This window comes from Vicugna pacos, chromosome 12 (assembly GCF_048564905.1).
Source record: "Vicugna pacos chromosome 12, VicPac4, whole genome shotgun sequence".
In the NCBI taxonomy this organism is placed as follows: Eukaryota; Metazoa; Chordata; class Mammalia; order Artiodactyla; family Camelidae; genus Vicugna; species Vicugna pacos.
In genome coordinates, this window is record NC_132998.1 from 23340818 (window position 1) to 23363828 (window position 23011).

General features: G+C 38.3%; 1 protein-coding gene across 10 annotated transcripts in view; it reads right to left on the reverse strand.

The window, feature by feature from the left end:
* Positions 1-23011, reverse strand: part of GRIP1 (glutamate receptor interacting protein 1) — a 619135-nt gene that overhangs the window by 226255 nt on the left and 369869 nt on the right. For 5 of the 10 annotated variants that reach the window (XM_072973028.1, XM_072973027.1, XM_072973025.1 and 2 more), the window contains exons 1-2: positions 4487-4509; positions 3060-3358 (exon numbers count right to left, since the gene is read on the reverse strand). The exons of the other annotated variants lie outside the window; for them this stretch is intronic. In XM_072973028.1, the coding sequence (XP_072829129.1) occupies positions 3060-3342 (283 nt within the window). In that variant the 5' untranslated portion in view covers positions 3343-3358; positions 4487-4509. Of the gene's footprint in view, positions 1-3059; positions 3359-4486; positions 4510-23011 lie in introns of those variants that run through there. 10 annotated transcript variants of the gene reach the window in all.

Below are 23011 nucleotides of genomic sequence, written 5' to 3' on the forward strand. Positions count from 1 at the left end.
CAGTTAGAGGAAACAGCAGGTGAAAAGGTACAGAAGCAAGATGTGTGCTCTGCAGGTGGGGGCAGCTCTGGACAACAGGGCCAGGAGCACAGGGGGAAGGCAAGGAAGTGTGCGAGTATGTGTGTGTGGTGTGTGTATATGATGTATGGTGTGTGTTTGGGGGGTATGTGTGTGTGTGGTGTGTGTATAGGGTATGTGGTGTGTGAGTGTGTATGGGGGCTATGTGTATGAGACGTGTGATGTGTGTATAAGACGTGTGGTGTGTGTGTGTGTGATATGTATATGGTGTGTGTATATGGTGTGGTGTGGTGTGTGGCGTGTATGTGAGGGTGTAGTGTGATGGCCACAGAGATGAGAAACCGAAGCTAGATTGTTAAGTAGGAGCCAGATCACCAATTGCCTTGAGCCCGCATTAGGGAGTTGAGCCGTATTTCCGCGCCACTGGGAGCCATTACAGCACCTGCGGCACACAGTGACAGCAGCAGATCTGTGCTTCAGGAAGACCCTCGTGCCGCAGCGTGGGAACAGGCTGGACGGGACCAGGCAAAGCCCGGGGGGGCGGTTAAGAATCTAACCTGCACAATCCCAAACCCAGCATCTGGAAATTGTGAAGAATGATTTCAAAGTCCGTTTGGAAGAATGAATGAGAACAGGGACGGCTCCTTCCAAGCCCTCCACCCTCCACCCTCACCCAGATGCTAAATTCATTTTAAAGTCACTGTAATTTAAATAGAGTGATAATAATGCAGAAATGGTGCGGACAGATGAGCAGCACAAAAAGTCAAGAAATAAGCCTAAGCATACACGGGAATTTAGGTTACGATAAATGTGGCAGGTGGAATTGTTTTCAAAAATAATTAGGCTTTCATCATACCTAACAACGAAATAGGTTCCAGGTGATGTAAGAATTTAAGTGTACACAATGAAAACAGGTAAAAACCATTACTAAGCAATTCACAAAAGAAGAAACACAAATGCTAAATAAACATCCCAATTTTTACCCAGCATGATTAGAAAAATTCATAATAATACCTGAATCACTATGCTGCGCACCGGAAACTAACACAACATGGTAAATCAACTATACTTCAGTAACAAAATAAATCAAATTGTAATATTTGAATAGTAAAGATACTGACAACTAAAATGTCGCGACAGAGACAATCAAGTACTGTAGAGCCATTTAATGTAAAGACGTAGAGCTATTCGAATGACACAAAAAGATATTCATGATATATTGGCAAGAGAATAAACAAGGCTATGGAAGAGTGTGGATATTACAATTCTGTTACATATTTGCATATAAAGAAGGGGCAATAGATTTGGAACTATTAACAGTCATTTTCTCCGGTGTTGGGATTACGGTTGGTTTCTGTTTTCTTCTTAGGTGGTTTGTGAAATGTTCTTGCCATGAGTATATATTACTTTTTTAATCATAAGAAAGTACAAACTCTACTCCCCTTTACAGAGAAGTGTCAAGAATAATACTGATAGTGGAGTTAATGAGTCAAGAGGAAAGAGTAAGTGCCTGTCATTGACAGGCAATGCCATTCTGAGTCACTGACAAATGTCAGTCAGACAGTCTCTTCTCTGTGGATTCAAGGAGAAAAACCAACACAGAAAAACTCTACTACTGAACCTCAAAAGAAGAAGGAAAATCCTTGTCACGAAAACCAGCAGAATTACTGAATAAATTACAATATATTTTGCACTTCAATTGCATAGATAATGTAGACACTCAAACCTCACTTTCAGACTCAATCCCCATATCACGGCTGCCTATTCATCAAACCGTGTCAAATATCATAACCAGTACAACTTAGCTGTGAGACCATGCCTCTCTCTTGCATGGGACTATGTCATATTTGTCCGAATCCTCATGTCACTCTGTTTCCTCACTTATGAGACAAGGAGAAGCTGTTTTGTGTACTCTAACTTTGCATATCAAATATAGCATGCAATAATACGGTAAATTTCATTTTCATCATAATCTAATATAAAAAACACTAAATACCACCTTACTTTTGTAATGCGGTTTTCCAATATTCTTCTGTGCATACTAACCTATAGTCTCAAAAAGACCATGTTTCATGGAGGAGCAGGCATTTAAAAATATTATTAAATTATAGCTTGAAATAATATAATATTTAATAATTTTAATAAAATTTTATTATCATATCAATACTTTTAATATTTAATTTAATATGGGAATGCTATTAAATATTTCATTTATTTATTAAAATTATTATTATTCTCATTATCCCTACTTATACGGAAAAAGGAAGTAACTATCAGAGTTTATTTTCCCAAGGGTTTTACAGGCAGTCACAAATTCAGATTGACACCCAGTATTGCCTGCGTGGTGGTATTTTTTTTCAGCTTCTTATACAAATGATGCTTCTTCAACGAGAACAGGAGTTGACTGATTTGATTTTTTCCGCCGTCTATATAATATAGAATTTAATAATTATGGAGATGGAGAGTTCTGTCTCCTCATCATACTGACAGAGAAACTAAAGCCCAGGGAGAGTAACTCTTCTATCTCAGCTGTCACTGGCCGAACGGGAACCGGACCTCAAGTTCCTGCCTATGTGGCTGTGCTCACGGTGCTACAGAGAGACCCAGAGCCCCTGACAGCCACAGCCATTTACCGAGTGTGTTCACACACCCCGAGTTCCCACTGTAACCTCATGAGGTACGATACTGCTGCTGAATACTGTCCTTATTTTATAAAGGGGTAAGTGAATGCCACTTGGAGAATTTAAGTGACTTTAAAACACTTTCAGTCACAACGCCAAAGGCTTTATACCAAGGCCAGAACTTCTATGCTCTAAAATCAAGACGGGGATGTGTTTTCTCCAATTAATCCTCAATTCGAAGGAATCCATTGCTGAAAAAGTTTTGGAAACTTAAAATTATATAGCAATCTGATAAAAAGTTCATGAATTGGAAGACAATTATTTCCCAAGGGGGAAGAAGTCTTTTAGATCATATATCTTCTCAAAGCACCAGCTGTCTGCAGATAATTAAAAATTGAACTCAGAATAATGAAAGCTTACCAGTGTTTAGTTTAGCAAGAAACTCAAGAGTGCTTGGGTCCAAGTTCACCTTTGTGTCATGAATACCAGGAAGCTCACAGCTTAAATGAAAATCATCAATGTAAGCTTCCAGGGCTTCGGAGGCAGAGGAATATGGCTTCTCTTTGTACTGGATAGAACCATCAACATTAAAGGAGATGCTGTTGAGGATTAAAGACGCTGGAACAGAAGGTTCAGAAGCGCTAAAGTGACGTTTCTTAACTGACTTTTCCATGGCTTTCTCAAAATGAGCTGCAATGTCCATTCATTTTCCAAAAACTCTGAACACAAAAAACGTACACATGGTTTCAGTTGAGAGGAACGGATGATAATACCCAGAATCCTTGCTAATCTTCATATCCCACGTATTTCCTTTTTACAAATGAAATTACTTTGTATCCCCCTTTATGTGCTTTGGATATTGAGTGCTCCTGCAATGTTTGTTGATTGACAGTCTCACTGACATGGCCACAAGTGTAAAAACATACTGGGGAATAGCTCAGTGGTAGAGTGCATGTTTGGCATGCACGAGGTCCTGGGTTCAATCCTCAGTACCTCCATTAAAAATAAATAAATAAAAGAGCAAATTCTAACCTAAGTGAAAAAAAAGAAAATATATCAGGGAGCTAAGAGTAGCAGCCTTGCCAGGTAAAGCATAAAATAGAGGGGTTGCTTTTCTGTTTTAGTTTTGCTCAATGAAATAAGTAGTTCTGTCATCCTGAGATCTTTTTATTTGCTACATTAAGACAGGGCAAGCCTTCCGAATCATGTCATAGTTTGCACTTCCTACACCTGTTCCCACCTCACTGATGGGACAGGGAAAGCCACATGTAAAGACAAGAAGACAGCAACAGGGGATCCTGGCACAAAAGTGATGGCAAACAGGGACAAGGGAGCGAGATGGAGTGAGTGCTGAAAGAAGTAGAATTTAGTGGGGACATTGGGTCCTCCGATCTTCTGCCACTCTGGCCTCAGTGCAAGAGTTCATTGGCTGTGGACCTCTTTGGTATCACCTTGCATCAATCACTGACTCTCCACGATAACTATTAAAAATAGGCATGACAAGTACCCTCAGTTTCAAAATGAGAATATGGTGGCACGTGGAGATGAAGTAACTTGTCCAAAGCTATAGAGCAGGGGAACAGCCAAGGCTGAACCCCAGCAGTCGGATTCCAAGCTTGAACTTAACCACTGCCCTGGACCCACCAGACTACCACTTCACAGGGTGCTGCAACTGCCCGTGTAACCTTTGATTTCTAAATGTCAGCCACATCTAATGTGCCAGCAATGTCCACCAAGGTTGGGTGCCTAAATTCTATGGTCTCTTATTTCTCTAAAACGCCCGGAGTACGTGGGGGCGTGTGCAAGGGGAAATCATCATATATAAGTGCCAAAGAGAGAGTACTCACTTTTCTGGTCTTTGAAATTCAAGTGGATATGCTGCATTTCCAGAATGTTAACATTATGTGACATCATAATCCTTACAATTTTCATCTGTGGAATGTTTTTTAAGTTTCCTCTCATGTAATGGAGTTACACAGAAGCCTTTGACAACCAGAAGAAAACTACGAATTTTCCTACAAAAATGTACGTTAGCAGACACAAATGCAATGGGTTCTAGGATGCCTGAAGCTCATTCATGCCCCCCCCAATCTAAATTTAAAACTTTCATCTAAAGAAAGTGACAGATGATGGAAGAAAGGAAGGGAAAGAAGGAGAACTAGGAAAAGCACCTTAAGAAGATCCTTACGAGGGATGGAACTAACTAACCTGAAGTCACACATTCTTGGAGATATGATAATAAAACGTCTTTTGACTTTAAAGGTCCAGCTAAAAGGCACTTTCTTTGTAAACCATGATCACGATCCTCTTCCTCCTTATCCTCCGCCTCTGGCTTTGTCAGTATGAATTAGTTACCGTTACAGACAATGCGCTTTAGCATGCGGGAGATGTGGGTTAATCTCAGGTCTGTCTTTTACCAGCTGCATGCCTCAGTCTCCTCCCTAACATGCGATTTCTTCATTTTAAATTCTGCTTGCTTAGCTCATAGGATGGCTGTGCTTAATCTGCTGCTGCTTTGCACCAGGATGGCCATATCAGTGGTAACACATTGACATACCTTCAAAATAGCTGGAAAAAGCATCCAACCCCCCAACCCCCAACATACATCCCAGTGCCTTCTTGCCACTCCAGCCGTAGCCCACTTCACCTGAAGCCCTCAGACCTTTCCGTGATCCAAAAACTTAAGGGATACCGTCTGGCTCTGCAGGACTCTGCTCCAGCCTACGACTGATGTCCATTCTATCTGGTTAGTGTCTGGCCATACAGATTGTTAAATGTTTTGAATATGGTCCCTGAGAGGCTGTAGCTGCAGTACACGTGAATGTTTTTCCTTTCAGCATCCTTGGTGCTTCACCCCTCCCGTCTCATATTTATCATGGCTTGACCTATATGATAGGTGGGGATGTCTCTTCTTCCCTCTTCTCTTTCCATCATGTCCCAGCGTTCCCTCTCTGCCTGTCTTTCCCCCAAAACAGCTGAGTGACACAAGCGCCTCCTTCCCTGCACCCCACAGTGGTGAGCTCCACATCCAAGTGAGAGTACCCCATCCCACTTGTGCAGCAACCAGAAACCCGTACCCCCATTTAAGTCATTAACAGACTAATGCTTTTATATGTTGGCTTGGGTCATCTGGCCAATGGGATACCTCACTGGCCAAGGTCCATCTACGGCAGACGTACCTCAAGATGCAACAGGATAGAAATATGCCTTAATCTGTGGGCTTTGTCCAAGAAACTTAGTAAGCAAATAAAGCATATTTTACTAGAGAGATATTATCTTACTGGCTGCCAGTCTGACTCTTGAGGAAATTTTGAGCCTTTAAAGATCAAGATATGAACATGCTATGTTTTGGGATCTGAATTTTTGTAAAAGACAGAGATAAGCAACTGAAGTTTTCTCAGTAGAGAGAACCTAACGGAAACACTTCAAATGTTATCTTAATTGCAGACACTGTTCAAGTAACATCATCTTTGAAGAATAGTTTACATATCCTGGTCATTAATATTTACAATTCGGAGTTTAGATCACAGGCTAATCTTAGTTATTGAAAAAGAATTCAAGAAGAAACAAATGTCTGAAACACATAGCACATTATGGATCAAAAAGATTCTCTTTGAGATTTGTCTGCAGTGACTGGGTACATGGTATGTAACGAGCACCACCATGTACTGGTGTGCCCTGTGTGTCTTGTGTTTGGGGTATGTAATACGGCAGAGTAACAGACTGCAGTGTTGTGTAACATGGTTCTACAAACCCAACTGGCAACCCCTATACACTTGAGGATGAAATGCTTTCCTCCAAGTCTTCCTTCTCATTTATTCAACAAGTATTCACTGTAAATGTAGTAGTAAGGTGATATAAAGCAGAGGTTACGAGTCAGGCTCTCGTACCACGCTGATCAGGTCCAAATCGAGCTGCATGACTTTGGTCAAAATACTTAACTTCTCTGTCCCTAAACTTCCTCATCTCTAAAATAATCATGACAATAATATCAGACTCACCGGACTGCTATGGGGATTAAAGGAGATAATCTGGGTAATGCTTAGAACAATGTCTACTAACATGGAAAGTGCTCAGGAAACACAGTAGTAATTATTATTATTATTGCCTAGTATGTGATAATATACTACATATGTTCGGTCCTCCCAATACTGCTAGAACATTCATTTCCTAACAGGACGCACATACTCTGAGGTTTTATTGCATTCCACCGTGCCCAGACAGCCAGTGGCATAGCAACTCTGGAGTATTAAACACCAAAACAAGAAACCTAGAATTCCACTCAATGTGTCCATTAATCTCCTTAAACTCAGAGTCTATAGATGAAAGGATTATCCTAAAGCAGGATCGATACTTACCTCATTTCACATCCTAGAATTTTCTGTAGAGCCCAGGAAAGTTGGAGCCTAGAGGAGAGGCATCAGCAAAATTTAAATCATTTCCTAAATCTCAAGCTTTAAGAGCTACTGTGTTCTGCTCTAGGGACTGCTTTTCTCCCTATGTCATTTAGCTTTTTTCTCCTAACATTTTCAATTTCTCTTTATTTCCAAATTGGAATACTCACAATTATTGTTCTTTTTTTAAAAGCGTGGATATGAGCACTTCAACAAAAATAGCTGCCAAAAGACTTTAAAAGATTGTATTCACTTCAATACAGCAAGACTAATTGGGGAAAACAGCAAACAAGCACACTAGGATTTTATCTGTAGGCCTGTAACCATTCACCGGCACACTGGCAGCATGTTAAGCAGAATTTTACAATATTGGGTAATGAGCAAAAAAAACTCCCTTGCTTGGTGGAAATCTCTATGGACATAATTTGAAGGAGGAGGGAGGGGAGCTTTTACTCATTCTTTCTAAACTGAATAACATGATCCATCTCTTCTGAATACACTGTTTTTATTAAGAAAAAGGTATTAGAATAAGGATAGAAGCTCATGGGGCTGCCAAGATGCATTTCCCACTAAAACCTCAGCAGAGGTTGTGGCATCTGGAAATATTGTGAGAAAGATTAAAATACTGGGAAGCAAAAGGCGTTCTGGGTAGTACGTTCAAATTTAATGGAAGAGAAGTATTCCACTTTTGGGGAAAGGTGAAAAGTTTTCTTAACGAAGAGTCAAGTGATGTGAAAAATACTTTTGTTCCATTACTTCTATATGCAGGTCCTATAGTGGGAGTTATGGACGAAAACAAGGAAATGGAGGAGATAGTTCTTTGCCTTCTAAAATAGCAGGAGAGAGAAACATGAGTTTGAAAGTTACTTGGCATTGGGCAGTTAGTGTTGGGTTGTCAATGAGTAGCGTCAACAACAGGGGAGCCCTTGTGCAGCGGGTGCTGGGGAAAGCATCTCACTGGGAGCTGGTGTGCCACGCCCACCTGCTCTCCATGTGCTTTTCCCACTCTGTGACCAAAGCTGACTTGACTTCTTTGAATGTGATGAAAGATTTCCACTCTAGAGACTCTTATTTGGGACTTTCTTTAGGTCCTGTGTATACTTTGCAAATGGCAGGAAGGTGCACACAAGGACTATGAAACAGGCTACAGTTTTCATCCCTAGTTTGTTTGATCTATAAAACAGGACCATCAGTTGCTTTACTTGAAAGATTCCAGAGGTAAATAAGACCATCTTGAATAGTCCAACACTAGAGTATTCTAATTTGGTTGTTCTGGGATAAATTCTATTGTGCTTACAATTCTATTGGGCCAGAAAAGTTGTGGCTGGTGAGAGTGCTACGATTAGAGCTGAATCCTTGGATTCCTTGACATTGGTTCTTAGATCTCAGGCTCTCAGTTTCCACACATAATTTGCACAGTTTCTAAATTTAAAATGGCATAATAATAAAAAAAATCTCTTTTCCACAAGTATGAATATGTAATCGATCTAATTACTACCCTATTATTATAACTTGGCAGGCATCTGTTTGCCAAACACCAAGTAGCTAAAACCAGTCACTTTATAAATGTTCGGTACCCCTGTAAGCTGAACAGCTCACACTGTCACAGGGTATTTAGCCATTTTATACTAGCCCACCTATTTCCTGAAAGCATCATCTAGCATGAGTACTAATACTAATTTGAGAAATAGAATCATGAGCAACCTAACATCTCTGGATGAGCAATTCCTCCACTTAGTAATCTGCTGTAGTACAACGGGGGCTTCATCTCAGTATTACCTTTCTTCAGTTTCTTTTACACCTTAATTGAGCCTGTCAGCATTTATGTCACTGAGAGGATAGGAACCCAAGAAATTGTTGATCCACGCTAGAGCAAAAGGAAGAAACAATTTGCTATAAGAATGTGGTAGATCTACTGGAAACCCCACCCCAAGAGAATCATTCCTCTGGCTCATACCAAACACAAAGCAATGAAAATTTAAAACAAAATTAGGAGGGGTATTGCCACACTTCAAAACAAGCTAAGTTTCTCTGTGGACTGAACTTTGAACTGAAATAGACACCACTGGGTAGAGACTGGAGTGGCCTACTGGCCTCAGGACTAGACACAGACAGTAGTGATCGGATGTACACAGGCTTAGGGAGAGCAGGGACTAAAAGCCCTTCACATGCAGAAGTCAATAGATGTAGGATCACCACATGAAATAGTGAGCTGGAGTGGCCATCCCCGCCGATGAGCAGAGGCTAAAAATTCTGTGACTGGCACCCAGGACTGTCATCACTGCCTGATTTGGGTAGAGGGAAAAAGCAGAGCTATGAGGCACCCAATCTAGTTCCAGATTTAAACTCTCAGACGTAGGAAGGGAACACCTAGCAATCACAAGAAGATCTGCCTCTCAGTGGTTGACCCCAGGAGGACACAAGGGGACAACTACAAAAATTTTAGTCAAGGAGAGGTGATCTTAAGGGAATGAAAAGAGAAATCAACATAACAAAACCCAACAAAAACAACCAAACCCAAACTTCTGCCTAAGATAAACTTGCAAAGAAAAGGCATAATAAAATACCAAAGTGAATGCAATCAGTGCCCCAAATATAACAACAACAAATATAGGTCAGTTCTTACAGAAAAGGTGGAATTTGAACCAGACTTGTAGGTGTAAGTTTTGGAACAGTAGAAGAGGCAGGGGCATTTTGAGAAAGAGAAACGTCATATGCAAAATCATGGAGGTTGAACAAGGAATAATGCTTGGTTTCTGGGACACACTGTAGGGTTGACAAGAAAAGAGTTAGAGATTACGGGGGAGGAAGACGTGCTTTATAAACTGAAACCGGGCCAAACCACAGTGACGCCTAAGTGCCAGGAACAGAGGCTGAATTTGCTTTGTGAACAACAGGAGTAGGATAAGGATGTAATGAACAAAAAGTAACAGCATTACACAGGATGGAGAAGACGGGGAATGTGGAGGTCGTCAGACATCTGGGGAGGTGATGAGAGTGTTAAATGATGATGTCAGTGCTGTAAGGATACAATAAAAATGGAGACAGACGGTTTGAAGGTAGATTTCGTAAGTAACAGACGGGGTTAGCCCCCGGGGATAAACAAGAGGGAAAATTTAAATATTTCAAGTCTGGGAGGCTAGTGCCACGAAAGCAATGGTGAAAATTAGAAAAGGCATTCTCTTAGGAATAAAGAAAAAAAATCTAATTTAGTCATGCTGTGTTTTACATTTTTATTTTATTTTTATTATCTATTTAAAATATTGTAAGCAGGACGATGGAGAAAACATGAGATGCCTAAGTACCCATCATCAAGATTTAACAAATGTTTCTATTTTGTCAAACTTGCATCTGATATTTTTACAGAAATAGTGTTGCAGATACAACTACAGACCAACATCTTCATCTCATTTCCCTCCCTCTTCCCCCAAAGGCAACCACTGTCCTCAAGTGGGTGTTGTTACATTTCCCCTGTGGGTTTTTTTTTATACTTTTCCTACAGTTGGATGTTCCTATAAAACAGAGTATCACTTTGTGTACCTTAAAAGAATCTCATCAAATCATTCTGCATATTTCCTTGCCACTTAAAAAACTCTTACTATTGTGCTTTGAACATGTATTCATGTGGATGATACAAGCAGTCTTGGTTTATTGAAATGTCATCAAAGGGAAATAGCTAAACTGTAGGTCAGGTGAGAGACCAGAAGTGCTAAGTGTTGATCCGAAGTTGATAAACACACAGGGAATAACTGAACGAGGAGTACAGATTTGTTTTCCAGTCTAGGAGGAGGCATCCACAAGACTCAGTCCTTTCCACATAAAGACCTGTATTTTACTTACCTTAGGAAGCCCCAAAGCACTAATCATGATGCGATACTCAACGTTTGTTGAAATGAATAAGTGAATGAATGGATGAATAAATACCCTTTTCATTGTTCTTTTGTTGTAGAATATGCAGTGCACAGCTTGGAAACTGACAACCACATGCAAAATCTGAACTTATAGAGAATTTTGTTTGCCAACACAGTATTTTTTAAATAGAATCAACATTTTAAAATCGGGACATTTCCTATTTTAAAAAGCCAGATTCCTGGCCTTTATCACAAAATCTAAAAATCTGGCAATACCAGGCTTGTGCATCTGCCTGGCAACAATCAAGGTGAGTAGCTGCAGCCACCTTTAAACAGACCATATGTTTCCAGGTTGACACCACCATTTCTTCCCCATTGCCATTCTGACACCAAGGCCAACTGTCAGTTACCACGGACTATTGCTTGCACTGTTGTTTTCCTTATGGTAGGAGATATTTCATTGTATTCTAGCCTCCAAGAAAAAAGAAAAAAATACAGACGGACTGAGAGGGCGCAGTGTCTCATGCAAAATTAGAGAGAACATATTTCTTTGCAAAAGTGAAGACTGTCCTTAGGTATTTAACATGCAAACAGTGTGTCCAGCTCAGAGAGTCTAGGTCATGGGGAATAGCACTTACTTATTTATTAAATAAACATGAAATTCCTGGCTCCTGTACAGCATTTCAGTTTGCAACCCAGTCTTCTCTTCTCAGATTCTTTTAGGGACGCAATATTTATGAAAGGCACCTCCTCTTTAGCTTTCTAGTATTTAGTCTCACATGGCTTTCATTCCAGTAGAAAATGCTAATAACCTGGAAATCTTCCTAATCTCTACCGTCTCTACCACAATGACCCAACAGGACCAGCCATGACTCTGGCAGAACTATCAGCACATATAATATTCCTAAAAATTGAAATTGTAGTTTGGTTTTGATTTAAATAAGAAAATATGGGAGTGGTTCATTTTAACTCTAGTCTAGTACTGCCAGCTGGAGGGAAGTAATCAAAAGGTCAGATCTGACTCATCGAGTTGTCATCTTTATATGATGTGAGATAACTCTCTAGTGACATTTTCTCCATCAAAGATGCATCCCCCGCAAGGGTCCTGAAAGGAGGAAGATGATGAGCTGACAGCATGTGGTGTGATCCTCTGGAGAAGGCCCTTTCAGACTTCAAGAGGACCCCCACGCAAAGCCGAATATTTCTTTCTTTGAACGTCACTTTGGTGCTTAATCCTCATAGCTGTACAGAATACAGCATCAGAAAAGGTCGGTGGGGACAGGCAAGCTTAGTGTCCTTAAGTGGGGTGTCCTTGTGGCAGAAAATTCAAGTTGTACTCCAATCTTCTGCTCATGTGAAATAAGTCCTTTCAGGTCCTTTACATCAATAGAAGGTCATTTTTATTGAGATAATGGTCTTTGATTAGAAGGTAATTTTTTCCAGGCTTCAAAGTAGAGAACATCTGACTCTGGTTGGAGAAGCAGATTCTCTGAAAGCAGCTCCAGCCCATACCCTCTGTTTAGATGGGCTTTAGCTGGTTTATTTCCAGCTACAACAGGTTTCCTTTTCACTGCATTTTAAAGATCCCCTCCACCTCAATCTGTGCCAAACTGCCATCGTCATAAGATTTTTCTTGGGTGGATAAGAGAAAGACAATACACAAGCATGCTAGCCGTCATGTCTTCCAGACAACAGGAGGGAATTTTACGTGATTTTAAAGTTTACTCAAATATTTGAAAAAGTTATTTGGGAGATTTAACTTTCATAAGTGAATAGTCTTCTCTCACCCTTAGAAGATAATTCCTTCCTGATAAACCCCTGGGAAGGCAAATTCTCAAGTTTAAAATGTACTTGTTAGTGAAATTAATGGTACACAATGATTTCAATAGTTAACAAACAACATACATAATGAAGAATGATTATTCAATTGACATGTTAATGCAAAAAAAAAACCCCAGAGAGGTAGAGACAAAAGAAATCAATAAAAACAATGGAAACGATACACAAGATCATTGCTACTATTAATTGGCAAATTACTTTGAGACCTTAATGTAGTCTATGCTGACTGTGGATCTGGAGGAGGGCTCTCTTTGCAGCTAGAGTCAATCTTTATAAACGTGACAAAATGCCTAGTAAGTAAAGTATGGTACTAAATAAACTTGTCTTTATTCTTGTAATCTATAACTTTATACAGCATCTCAGGGGGTGTGACTGCATATGTATATGGTAAGCAATCAAATTAAAATCCCTCATTTAAATCAATATCATTAAAATGGACATACTGACCAAGACAATCTACAGATTTAATACAATCCCTATCAAATTACCCAGGACACTTTTCACAGAGCTAGAACAAACAATCCTAAAATTTATAGGGAAACACAAAAGACCCAGAATTGCCAAAGCAATATTGAAGAAAAAGAATGAAGCTGGAGGAATAACCCTCCCAGACTTCATTCAATACTACAGAGCTACAGTCATCAAAACAGCAAGGTATTGGCATAAAAACAGACATATGGATCAATGCAACAGAACAGAGAGCCCAGAAGTAAACCCACAGACCTATGGTCAGTCAATCTTTGACAAAAGAGGCAAGAATATAAAACGGAGAAAAGACAGTCTCTTCAGCAAGTGGTGTTGGGAAAACTGGACAGCAGCATGTAAGTCAATGAAATCAGAACACTCCCTCTCTCCATACACAAAAATAAACTCAAATTGGCTTAAAGACTTAAATATAAGACAAGACGTGATAAATCTCCTAGAAGAAAACATAGGCAAAACATTCTCTGACATAAATCTAGTAATGTTCTCCTAGGGCAGTCTACTCAGGCTATAGAAATAAGAGCAAAAATAAACAAGTGGGACCCAATTAAACTTCTAAGCTTTTGCAAAGCAAAGGAAACCATAAGCAAAACAAAACGACAACCTATGGAGTAGGAGAAAATATTTGCAAATGATGTGACTGACAAAGGCTTAATTTCCAGAATATATAAACAGCTCATACAACTTAATAACAAACAAACAACCAATCCAAAAATGGGCATAAGATCTAAACAAGCAATTCTCCAATGAAGACATACAAATGGCCAATAGGCACATGAAAAAATGCTCAATATCACTAATTATCAGAGAAATGTAAATCAAAACTATAATGAGGTATCACCTCACATCAGTCAGAATGGCCATCACTCAAAAGTTCACAAATGATAAATGCTGAAGAGGCTGTGGAGAAAAGGGAACCCTCCTATACTGCTGGTGGGAATGTAGTCTGGTGCAGCCATTATTGAAAACAGGATGGAGATGCCCCCAAAAACTATAAATAAATAGACTTACCATATGATCCAGCAATCCCATTTCTGGATATATTATCTAGAGGGAACTCTAATTTGAAAAGATACATCTACTCCAATGTTCATAGCAGCACTATATACAATAGCCAAGACATGGAAGCAACCTAAATGTCCATTGACAGATGACTGGATAAAGAAGCTGTGATATATTTATACAATGGAATACTACTCAGCCATAAAAAGAATAAAATAATGCCACTTGCAGCAACATGGCTGGACCTGGAGATCATCATTCTAAGTGAAGTAAGCCAGAAAAAGAAAGAAAAATACCATACGATATCACTTATATGTGGAATCTAAAAAAAAAAAAAAGGCACTATGAACTCATCTACAAAACAGAAACAGACTTGCAGATGTAGTAAACAATCTTACAGTTACCAGGGAAACAGGGTGGGAAGGGATCAATTTGGGAGTCTGAGATTGACAAATGTTAGTCACTATATATAAGAACAGATTTAAAAGTACAGGGAACTATGTTCAATATCTCATAATAACCTTTAATAAAGAATATGAAAACAAATATATGTATGTATATGCATGACTGGGACATTGTGCTGTACACCGAAATGGATACATTGTAACTGACTGTACTTCAATTTTAAAAAAACCCTCATTTAAAAAGCAACCCCTCAACTCTTTGCTTTGCTGACTCTGTTCTAATAATATTGCCCCTCAACAAGTCATATATGCCAAGCTCATTCCTACCTCAGGGCCTTTGTACTTGCTGTATCCTTCATGTAGAAACAACACTCTTCCCCCAGATAGTCACATGGCTTTCAGATCTTGGCCCAGATGTCATCTCATCTCATCAGAGGCTATCCCTGACTACTCTACCTCAAATAGTGCCTTCTCCCTCACTTTCTAACTCTATATTCTCCTTTAACTTCTGCATAACACGGAGAGTGTGCACTTATTTATATATTTGTTTACTGTCTGACTGTATCATTAAAAGTTAAGTTCCATGGTTTAAGAGCAATACTTGTTTTGCTCACTAATGTGTAAACCGCCACCACCCAAAAACTGACATTTGGGTGCTTAATAAGTATTTGTGAAGTAATGAATGAAGCTGTCATTGGACCCTTGTTTCCTTCAAAACAAAACATTTAAAAGCTACACTTCCACATGCATGTAATACAGTGTCCCACAGTCTCTGAGGCTGTGGATATTAATGTACTATTTTCATTTTATAGGCTACTGAAAAAGAACATATGGCTCTGTACAGATTCTAATTTAATATAAACTATATATACATACACTGAACTCAATCTATGAGAACAATTCTTTTTCCTTTCAAACAGTTGCTCATTCTGACAGTGTATCTAGTATGTCCTCTAAACATGGACATTGAAAAGATGTATTTCTTGAAGGACCCAGTTTTGCACCACATAGTCAGTAGAGGCTCAATATCTATTAACTCCTCGTGAATTGCTACCATGTAATTCTCCTGTAAACTCTCTCTAGTGGAAAAGAAAAAGAAGTTCTACCTGGATTTCAGACCAGAAAAATGGCCTTTTATAGTGCAAATTCCCCCAATATATCTCAAGTTAACACACAGGTTCTAGACACAAAATAAACAAAGGATTGTTTTTCTATTAAAATGATTCTGTTTGCTGTATAAAGATAGCCATCAAAATAAATCAATGTTCATGCTTCTCAAGAGAGAAAAACTAAACTATCTATCATTTCCATGATTTTCCTGTTAGTGCCTACACCGCATACGATTCAACAGCCTCAGCCCAACTCTTCTCCGGTGAACTGCTCACCATCACTGAGGCTAAGGAATCGATACTGCATCCTCATTAGAATTTTCGTCATATATCTTCAGATCTTAGTTCTGCTGTTAAAACAACCTCCAGCACTCAGAGCCTAAAATAACAGCTAAATATTAAACATTGAAACCCATATCATTACATATCACCCGTTATAATGATGTGTCTGCATATTCAGATGAATGACAGCATCCTAGTATCAGAATAGTTATCAAATTGTTCCTATGTCACAGCTAACATTTAGTGCTGTTTGAGGCAAGGAAGAAAAACGATTAAATCCATGAATTATCCTCTTATTGATATTTTAAGTCAGGCACCTATTCCTCAGCTAATGATCTTCTCTCAAAGATTAATTTAGGGCCTATTACTATAATCTAGACGATTATTAATTTGGGGCTTATTACTAAAACTATATGTGTATCATACAACTATAACAGTTTGAATGCTCATATTTCATGGGAACATAGCACTGCACAATATTTATATAAAATTTTACAAAGCACTTTCAGATACATTTTGTCATAAGTCCTTTTAAGCCCACTATTTCATATGGTGACACATACTAACACATTTCTGATTTGGGACGAGATGTGTGAACAGAGAATAAGTTACTATTTTAACATCAATTTCATTTCATTTGTTTATGTATTTATTTTTATTGTTTGCCTGCTGTATTCCAGGCATTTTTCTAGGTACTGGGGATACCAAGAGGGTAAGACATGAGCTGTGCCCATTACAGCAGTGGCTATTTAAGTATGGGAAAAAAATGTATTTTTACACAGCATCAAATAAATTTGTGTGCATGTTTGTATGTGTATATATGTGTATTCATGTATATATGCTATATGTAAAATTTATACATATATTACATATATGCAAATACATTACAGATTACACGTGCATATATCTTCTGATCTATGTAAGTCACTGGTTATACTCTGAACACACATAATTATTGAAGTTGGAATGGATGCTATAATTTTTAGGAAAATGAAGGTTTAATATGCAGATAATGGTAGCTTTCCTGGAAACACAGACATATGCTCAAGTTTCCAGCTGTGATGAAAGAAACTGAGTAATATTTGGGGAAAAAAATGGCTTCTATAGAGTCCTCTGAAAGCAGAATTATCTTTAAGAGTAGGGAGCAATTTACGCAGCTGATTTGAACTTCCTGGGCTAAACATCAGCCAGCCAGACAGTTCAAAGTGCTTCCTCTGGAGATCTGAGTCTTGGAGAGTTTGCTTGTCTGGAATTTCCAGTGAAAAAGGTCAAGTGCCAGAGTGATGAAACTACCGAAGTCCCTAGGAGTTAATTTCTTAAAGCAAAGACCACGTCTCTCCAAAACAAACAAACAAAAAACATTAGCTCTGAAAGCAGGGTCCTGTGAAAATGAAATCCTGCTTAGATACTGGAATAACAGGGGAGGTGGGGAAAAAAAAAAACCCAAAACAAAGCATACCTACTACTATTTTCAATTTGGTTTGGAGACAACCCCGACTAGAAAATTCATCATAATCTTCATTAAAATCTCAGATGGACTTCATTTGAATTTCAGACAGTTAGTAGTGTCTAAAATTTCACTGAAGTGATAGAAAAGATATTCAAAACATTTTCTTTTCCCCAAGCTAATATTATTCTGAGTCCTCATTTAGTTTTACTTTAAACATGACTAAAAAGCACCATTTCAAGCCTTTACAATGGCCAGTGTCCTATTTATATAATTACCAACCTATTCTTTTCCATCTCTACCCTTAAGATATTTTAAATAAATCATTAATTCATCCTCAAATTAATCTTTAGCATTAAATCTGGCTATTCTAAGATTTTACCATAAGTATCAGTTGAACAGTGAAATGTGGGGCATGTAAGGTTTAGATAAAGCAAAACCCTTTCTTTCCCATCAGTAACACTGCAGCCTTTCCCACTCTGGGTTCAGTGAGAGAATTTAAGCCCTGATATTCTAAGGTATCCATACTCCTGTGCATGTCGAATGACACTAATTGTGTATCATCCTTGTAAGAATTAAGAGAACAACCAGTCAAAAAATTTTCATTTCTGTGTTTCAAACAGGGAACCAGGTTGAGAAAGATCCAGTGTTACTCCATCCAAAATGTCCTTCTGCAGAGGCTGTCTTTGTAATCACGGCTGACTAATACCTACCCATCTCAATGGTCCTTTGTTGTTCCTCAGTTCACTGTCCTCTGTAGTCAGGAATCCTGCTTCCTCGCTCTCCCTCTTCCTTACCAGGATCTCTGCCCATTTCCCCACTCTACCCTCCCACCAAAAGTCTGTACAGGTTACATACATTCTGGAGGAAATCACGCATAGATGGTCTAACTTCATAATCTTTTCATAGTGACACATTCCTTTAGGGGCGGGGGAAAGCTGCTAGTAAGTTTTTGTGAACGATTTTGGCTGACAAGAGCTGATGTTCTTGTGTATGGTTATCTGAGTCACAACGGCCCCAGGAGGAGGAGGAGGAGAAGCACACGTTCCTTTAGACAGTTGGGTGAGTTATTTCGTGATGCTTTTCCCACAGCGTGTAACTTACAGACCTGCTTCTTCCAAGGCTTTGGTTAAAACTAAACAAAAAGTCAACAAACCAAAACCTCTTTTATTTGTTTATAACTTAATTTCTTTTTCATTGAGATAACACTGGTTTGTAACACTATATAGTTTTCGTGTGTATAACATTGTATTTCGACTTCTGTACACACTGCAGTGTGCTCACTACCAAAAGTTACTTCCCATCCATCAACATACATATTGATCCCTTTTACCCACTTCTCCCTCCCTTGCTTCCCCTCTGGTTACCACTACTCTGTTCTCTGTATCCACATGTTTGTTTTTGTTTGGTTTGGTTTGTTCACCTGTTTTTATTGTTGTTTTATCTTCCATGCAAGAGTGAAATAATACAGTATTTGTCTTTCTCCATCTGACTCACTTCACTTAGCATAATACCCTAAGATCCACTTGTGCTGTCACAAATAGGAAGATTTTATCTTTTTAGGACTGAGTAATATTCCACTGTGAGTGTGTGTGTGTGTGTGTGTGTGTGTGTGTGTGTGTGTGTGTGTATACATCTTCTTTCTCCATTCATCAACTGATGGCCACTTAGGTTGCAACCATATTTTGGCTGTTATAAATAATGCTGTGATGAACAAAGGGTGCATATATCTTTTCAAGTTACTGTTTTCATATTTTTTAGATAAATACACAAAAGAGGGATACCTGGATCATACAGTAGTTCTATTCTTAATTTTTGAGAAAACTCCATACTGTTTTCCATAATGGCTGCACCAATTTACATTCCCACCAACCACAGTGTATGAAGGTTTCCCCTTGTCTCCACATCCTTGCCAACACCTGTTATTTCTGGTCTCAAAAACCTCTTTAAATATTTCTATCACTTACTTAAATGTTCAAAAAGGTCTTAGGAAAATACCTTTTCCTCCAAGAATTATTATAATTCTGTCCCATGTGCCTGGGCCTTTTCTGTCAGGCCACTTACTGTAATGACTTTCTTTGGCATCTAATTTCTTCATGATGGGCTCTCCTTTCAAAGCAGGAAACCATCTTATATTTCATTCGAAGTGCAAAACTATGACTCGTTTTCTTCATAAGAACAAAGAAAAATGGTAAGTCTGGGCCCCTCAATCTACTATCTTGTATTACGGAGCCAGTTTTCCATTGCTGATTACTGCTCTCGCCTGGTTTTATCATACTGAGAAGAGGGAGGACTTTTTGTTGTGTTCATTGATCTTTTCTGTCTTTGATTCTATAAACAGGAACTATCTCTGAGTCGAGCTGTACACTCCGGGATTAAAGCCCAAGCTATTAACACTTTTTCAAAGGGTATACCATAATACCACTGTCAGAACCAGGGCGGATAAGAATGCTTGCCTGACAGATCAAATTCTAATTCTAAATGGTAGCATATCCCCTTTCCTGTTAACCTTTATCAAGATCACTTGATAATGTTTTCAGCTCAATTAGAATTATGCCTACAGGTTCTGCCAAACTAAAAGTTGACTGTATGCCATTGTTTTATTATCAGGATGTATTGATTAATTCTTGCTATAAAGAAGGTAGCATAAGATATACTTACAATAAAATGTTTATATTTGGCAGACATTCTATAATATATATATATAAATGAAAAACTGTACCTCCACCCCAAAGTTTACTCATTCAGCTACCAGGGGTGAGGGCATACTTTGCAGAAAACTCAACTTGCCACGCTCCCCAGGAAGCAGTTGCAGCCTAAACTGAACAGTGTCTGAGGGTCATTTCATTCTTTCATTGTCTGGGTGGCCAGTTTGTAACAGCTGCCTTTTAAATGCTATGGATCAAATCATCTCTTTTGTGCTTCAATGGCACAGATTCTACAGGTTTTGTAGAACTGACCTGAAATAATTTGAAAGATCCAAAATGCAGAAAGTCCTGCGCTCTGAAGAAGCAGGGGTAGGGGAGGGGGTCTCACCTGGCTGCAGACATCCTTGCAGTTTATTTCTGTGTGGAAGTGGGAGGTGTATGTCTGGGAAAGAATCCGTCAGATTCTTCAAGTTTTTGTAACAGGACACAAACTTCGTTTTCTACACTTCCAAACTCTGTTTCACATGGGTGCAATTTTATGAATGACATCAGAGACTATCGGCACTTGAAGCAATTCTCAGAAAATTCATCTTTCAGTGCTTGCCAGAAGTGGGCCTTGAAACAACTACTTTTGAAGGCTACTGTCTAAGGATTTACTAATGACTGGTGTCATTTCTGTGTTTGCTATGTTCCAACCTGTATCTAGTAAACTAATGTTTCCCAAACTCTGGTATCTGCAGTGTTAGTGTTAACTTGAAGAAAGGTTCCATCGTCAAATAAATTGGGGAAATACTGGGTTAAACAAAATTAATTACCTTTATTTCCTATTGGACTTCTACGGTTCCTGAATATGCTAGTATAGTGTTGAGTCTACAAAAGGGAGATTGCAGTCTGTTGCATTTTCCAAGGTAATTTAATGTGAACCCATTTTTGATGAAGTAACTGTTAACATCCAGCATAATTAGTTTTCTGAAGAACAAAGGTTGAGAAATGCTCCAGAAATCAATACGTCCCGACTCTACTACCTGCATTTCCTGAAGAAATTACTTCCCTGCATTATGATATAATGTGATGCCCCTGGATTTTTATAGCGAGTCAGTAAGAAGAAGTGTTTTTAAAATAACTTTTCTATCGTTTTTCATAACATAATTTTAGCATCTATCTATACACTTTAGACAAACATTCATAGTGTACATTCCTTCCAGAATTTGTCACCAGGTATTGATTACCTCTCTAGGTTTTTTAATGGGCAATGAGACTTATAAACAGTAAGAGCTTTTTTTTTTTCCCCTCCTCTTGACTGTGAGGGAGCTCAAGCTCAAATGTATGTACTTTAATATTATAACAAACATATTCGGGGTTGCTGAGAGTTTTTCTTTATAAACAATGTTTTATGTCTTTTGTATTATAATAGGTATCTTGATGTTTAGCTTATATTGTTATAACTGAGTTAATAAATTCCACCCTAATAAATATAGTGAAGAATGTCAAGTGTGAAGGTGTAATTGAGATAAATCACACAGAATACCTAGTTCAGTATCTCAATAATGGTAAGCATGAAATAAATGGCAGCTGTAGTTACTACTAATGTTATTACTTTTAATTGTTTTGTCTTTCCCTTTTTCATGTTAATGGTCCAGAAGAATAAAAGATAAAAAGTAAATTTTCTTTCCTCATTAGTTCTCATCCTCACTCCCATTCCTCAATCAGAAACATTTTTTTTTACTGTTTCACTTTACAAACTTCTGAAAACTACAAAATACATGTTGCATTTCTTCATTTATTATTTTTAGAGTGTTTGTCAAAGTTATCTGTGAAAGAGGGAAATCTGTTTCACTCCCTGTCCGCTCTTTCCTCCTCATTTCATAATGGTAGTTCTTCTATTAGTTATATTTATGAAGTATAAATAGCGTATGTCAAACTTTGCTTTTTTAAAATACACTTTTTGGAATATAGCATATACACAAGAAATGCATGAAGTAAAAGTGAACAGCTAGATGAGTTTTCACCCAGTAAACACATCCATGTAACCACAGCTCTGATTAGGATACAGATTTGTACCAATATCCTGTAAGTTGCCTCCTGTCTCCAAATTATCTTGATTTCTATCCTTATAGTTTGACTGTTTCTAAACTTTTTAATAAATGGATCATATAATTTTTTTGTGTTTAGCTTCTTTCACTCAACATAATTCTTGTGAGACTCATCCATTTTCCTGAATGGAGCAGCAGTGCTTTCTTTTTAGTTACATACAGTGTGCCATTAAACACCACAATATATTTATCCATTCTACTGTTAAAGAACTTCTGCGTTGTTTCCAACCTTATGCTAGAGTAAATACTGCTGCAATAACCCTTCTTGTGCAACTCCTTTGCATTATATACATGTTATGCATTTTTGTTGGGTATAAAACCAGGAGTGGTATTGCTGGGTTATATGATAAGTTATGTTACAGTTCAGTAGGTTATTACCAAACAGTTTCCCAAAATGGTAATACCAAATTATACGTCCATGAGAAGTGCATGAAAGTTTCAGTTGCCTCATATCCAGGCCAACATTTGATAGTGCCAGTCTTTTTAATTGTGGTCTCTTTTTCTTCAATATGTCAACTTCACATAGTACCTTAAGATATATTCCACATAAACTGAGGAAATTAGCAGCCCATACTTCCCTCCATTTGACTTCCCTCCATAAACCTCCAAGCTTATCAGGTATATAATTATTTTTATATGATAAAAGTTTACAACATTTACATTTTCTTTCCTAATTATAAGGTAGTTTTGTGCTTTCTCTGTATAGCCTGACTATAAATTAAAAAATCCAATAAATGACAATTACAAAACTATGCTTATATAAATATTATTCATTGTAAAATAAAATGATGTGATGGAACTTACAAAGCAGGGCATGCAA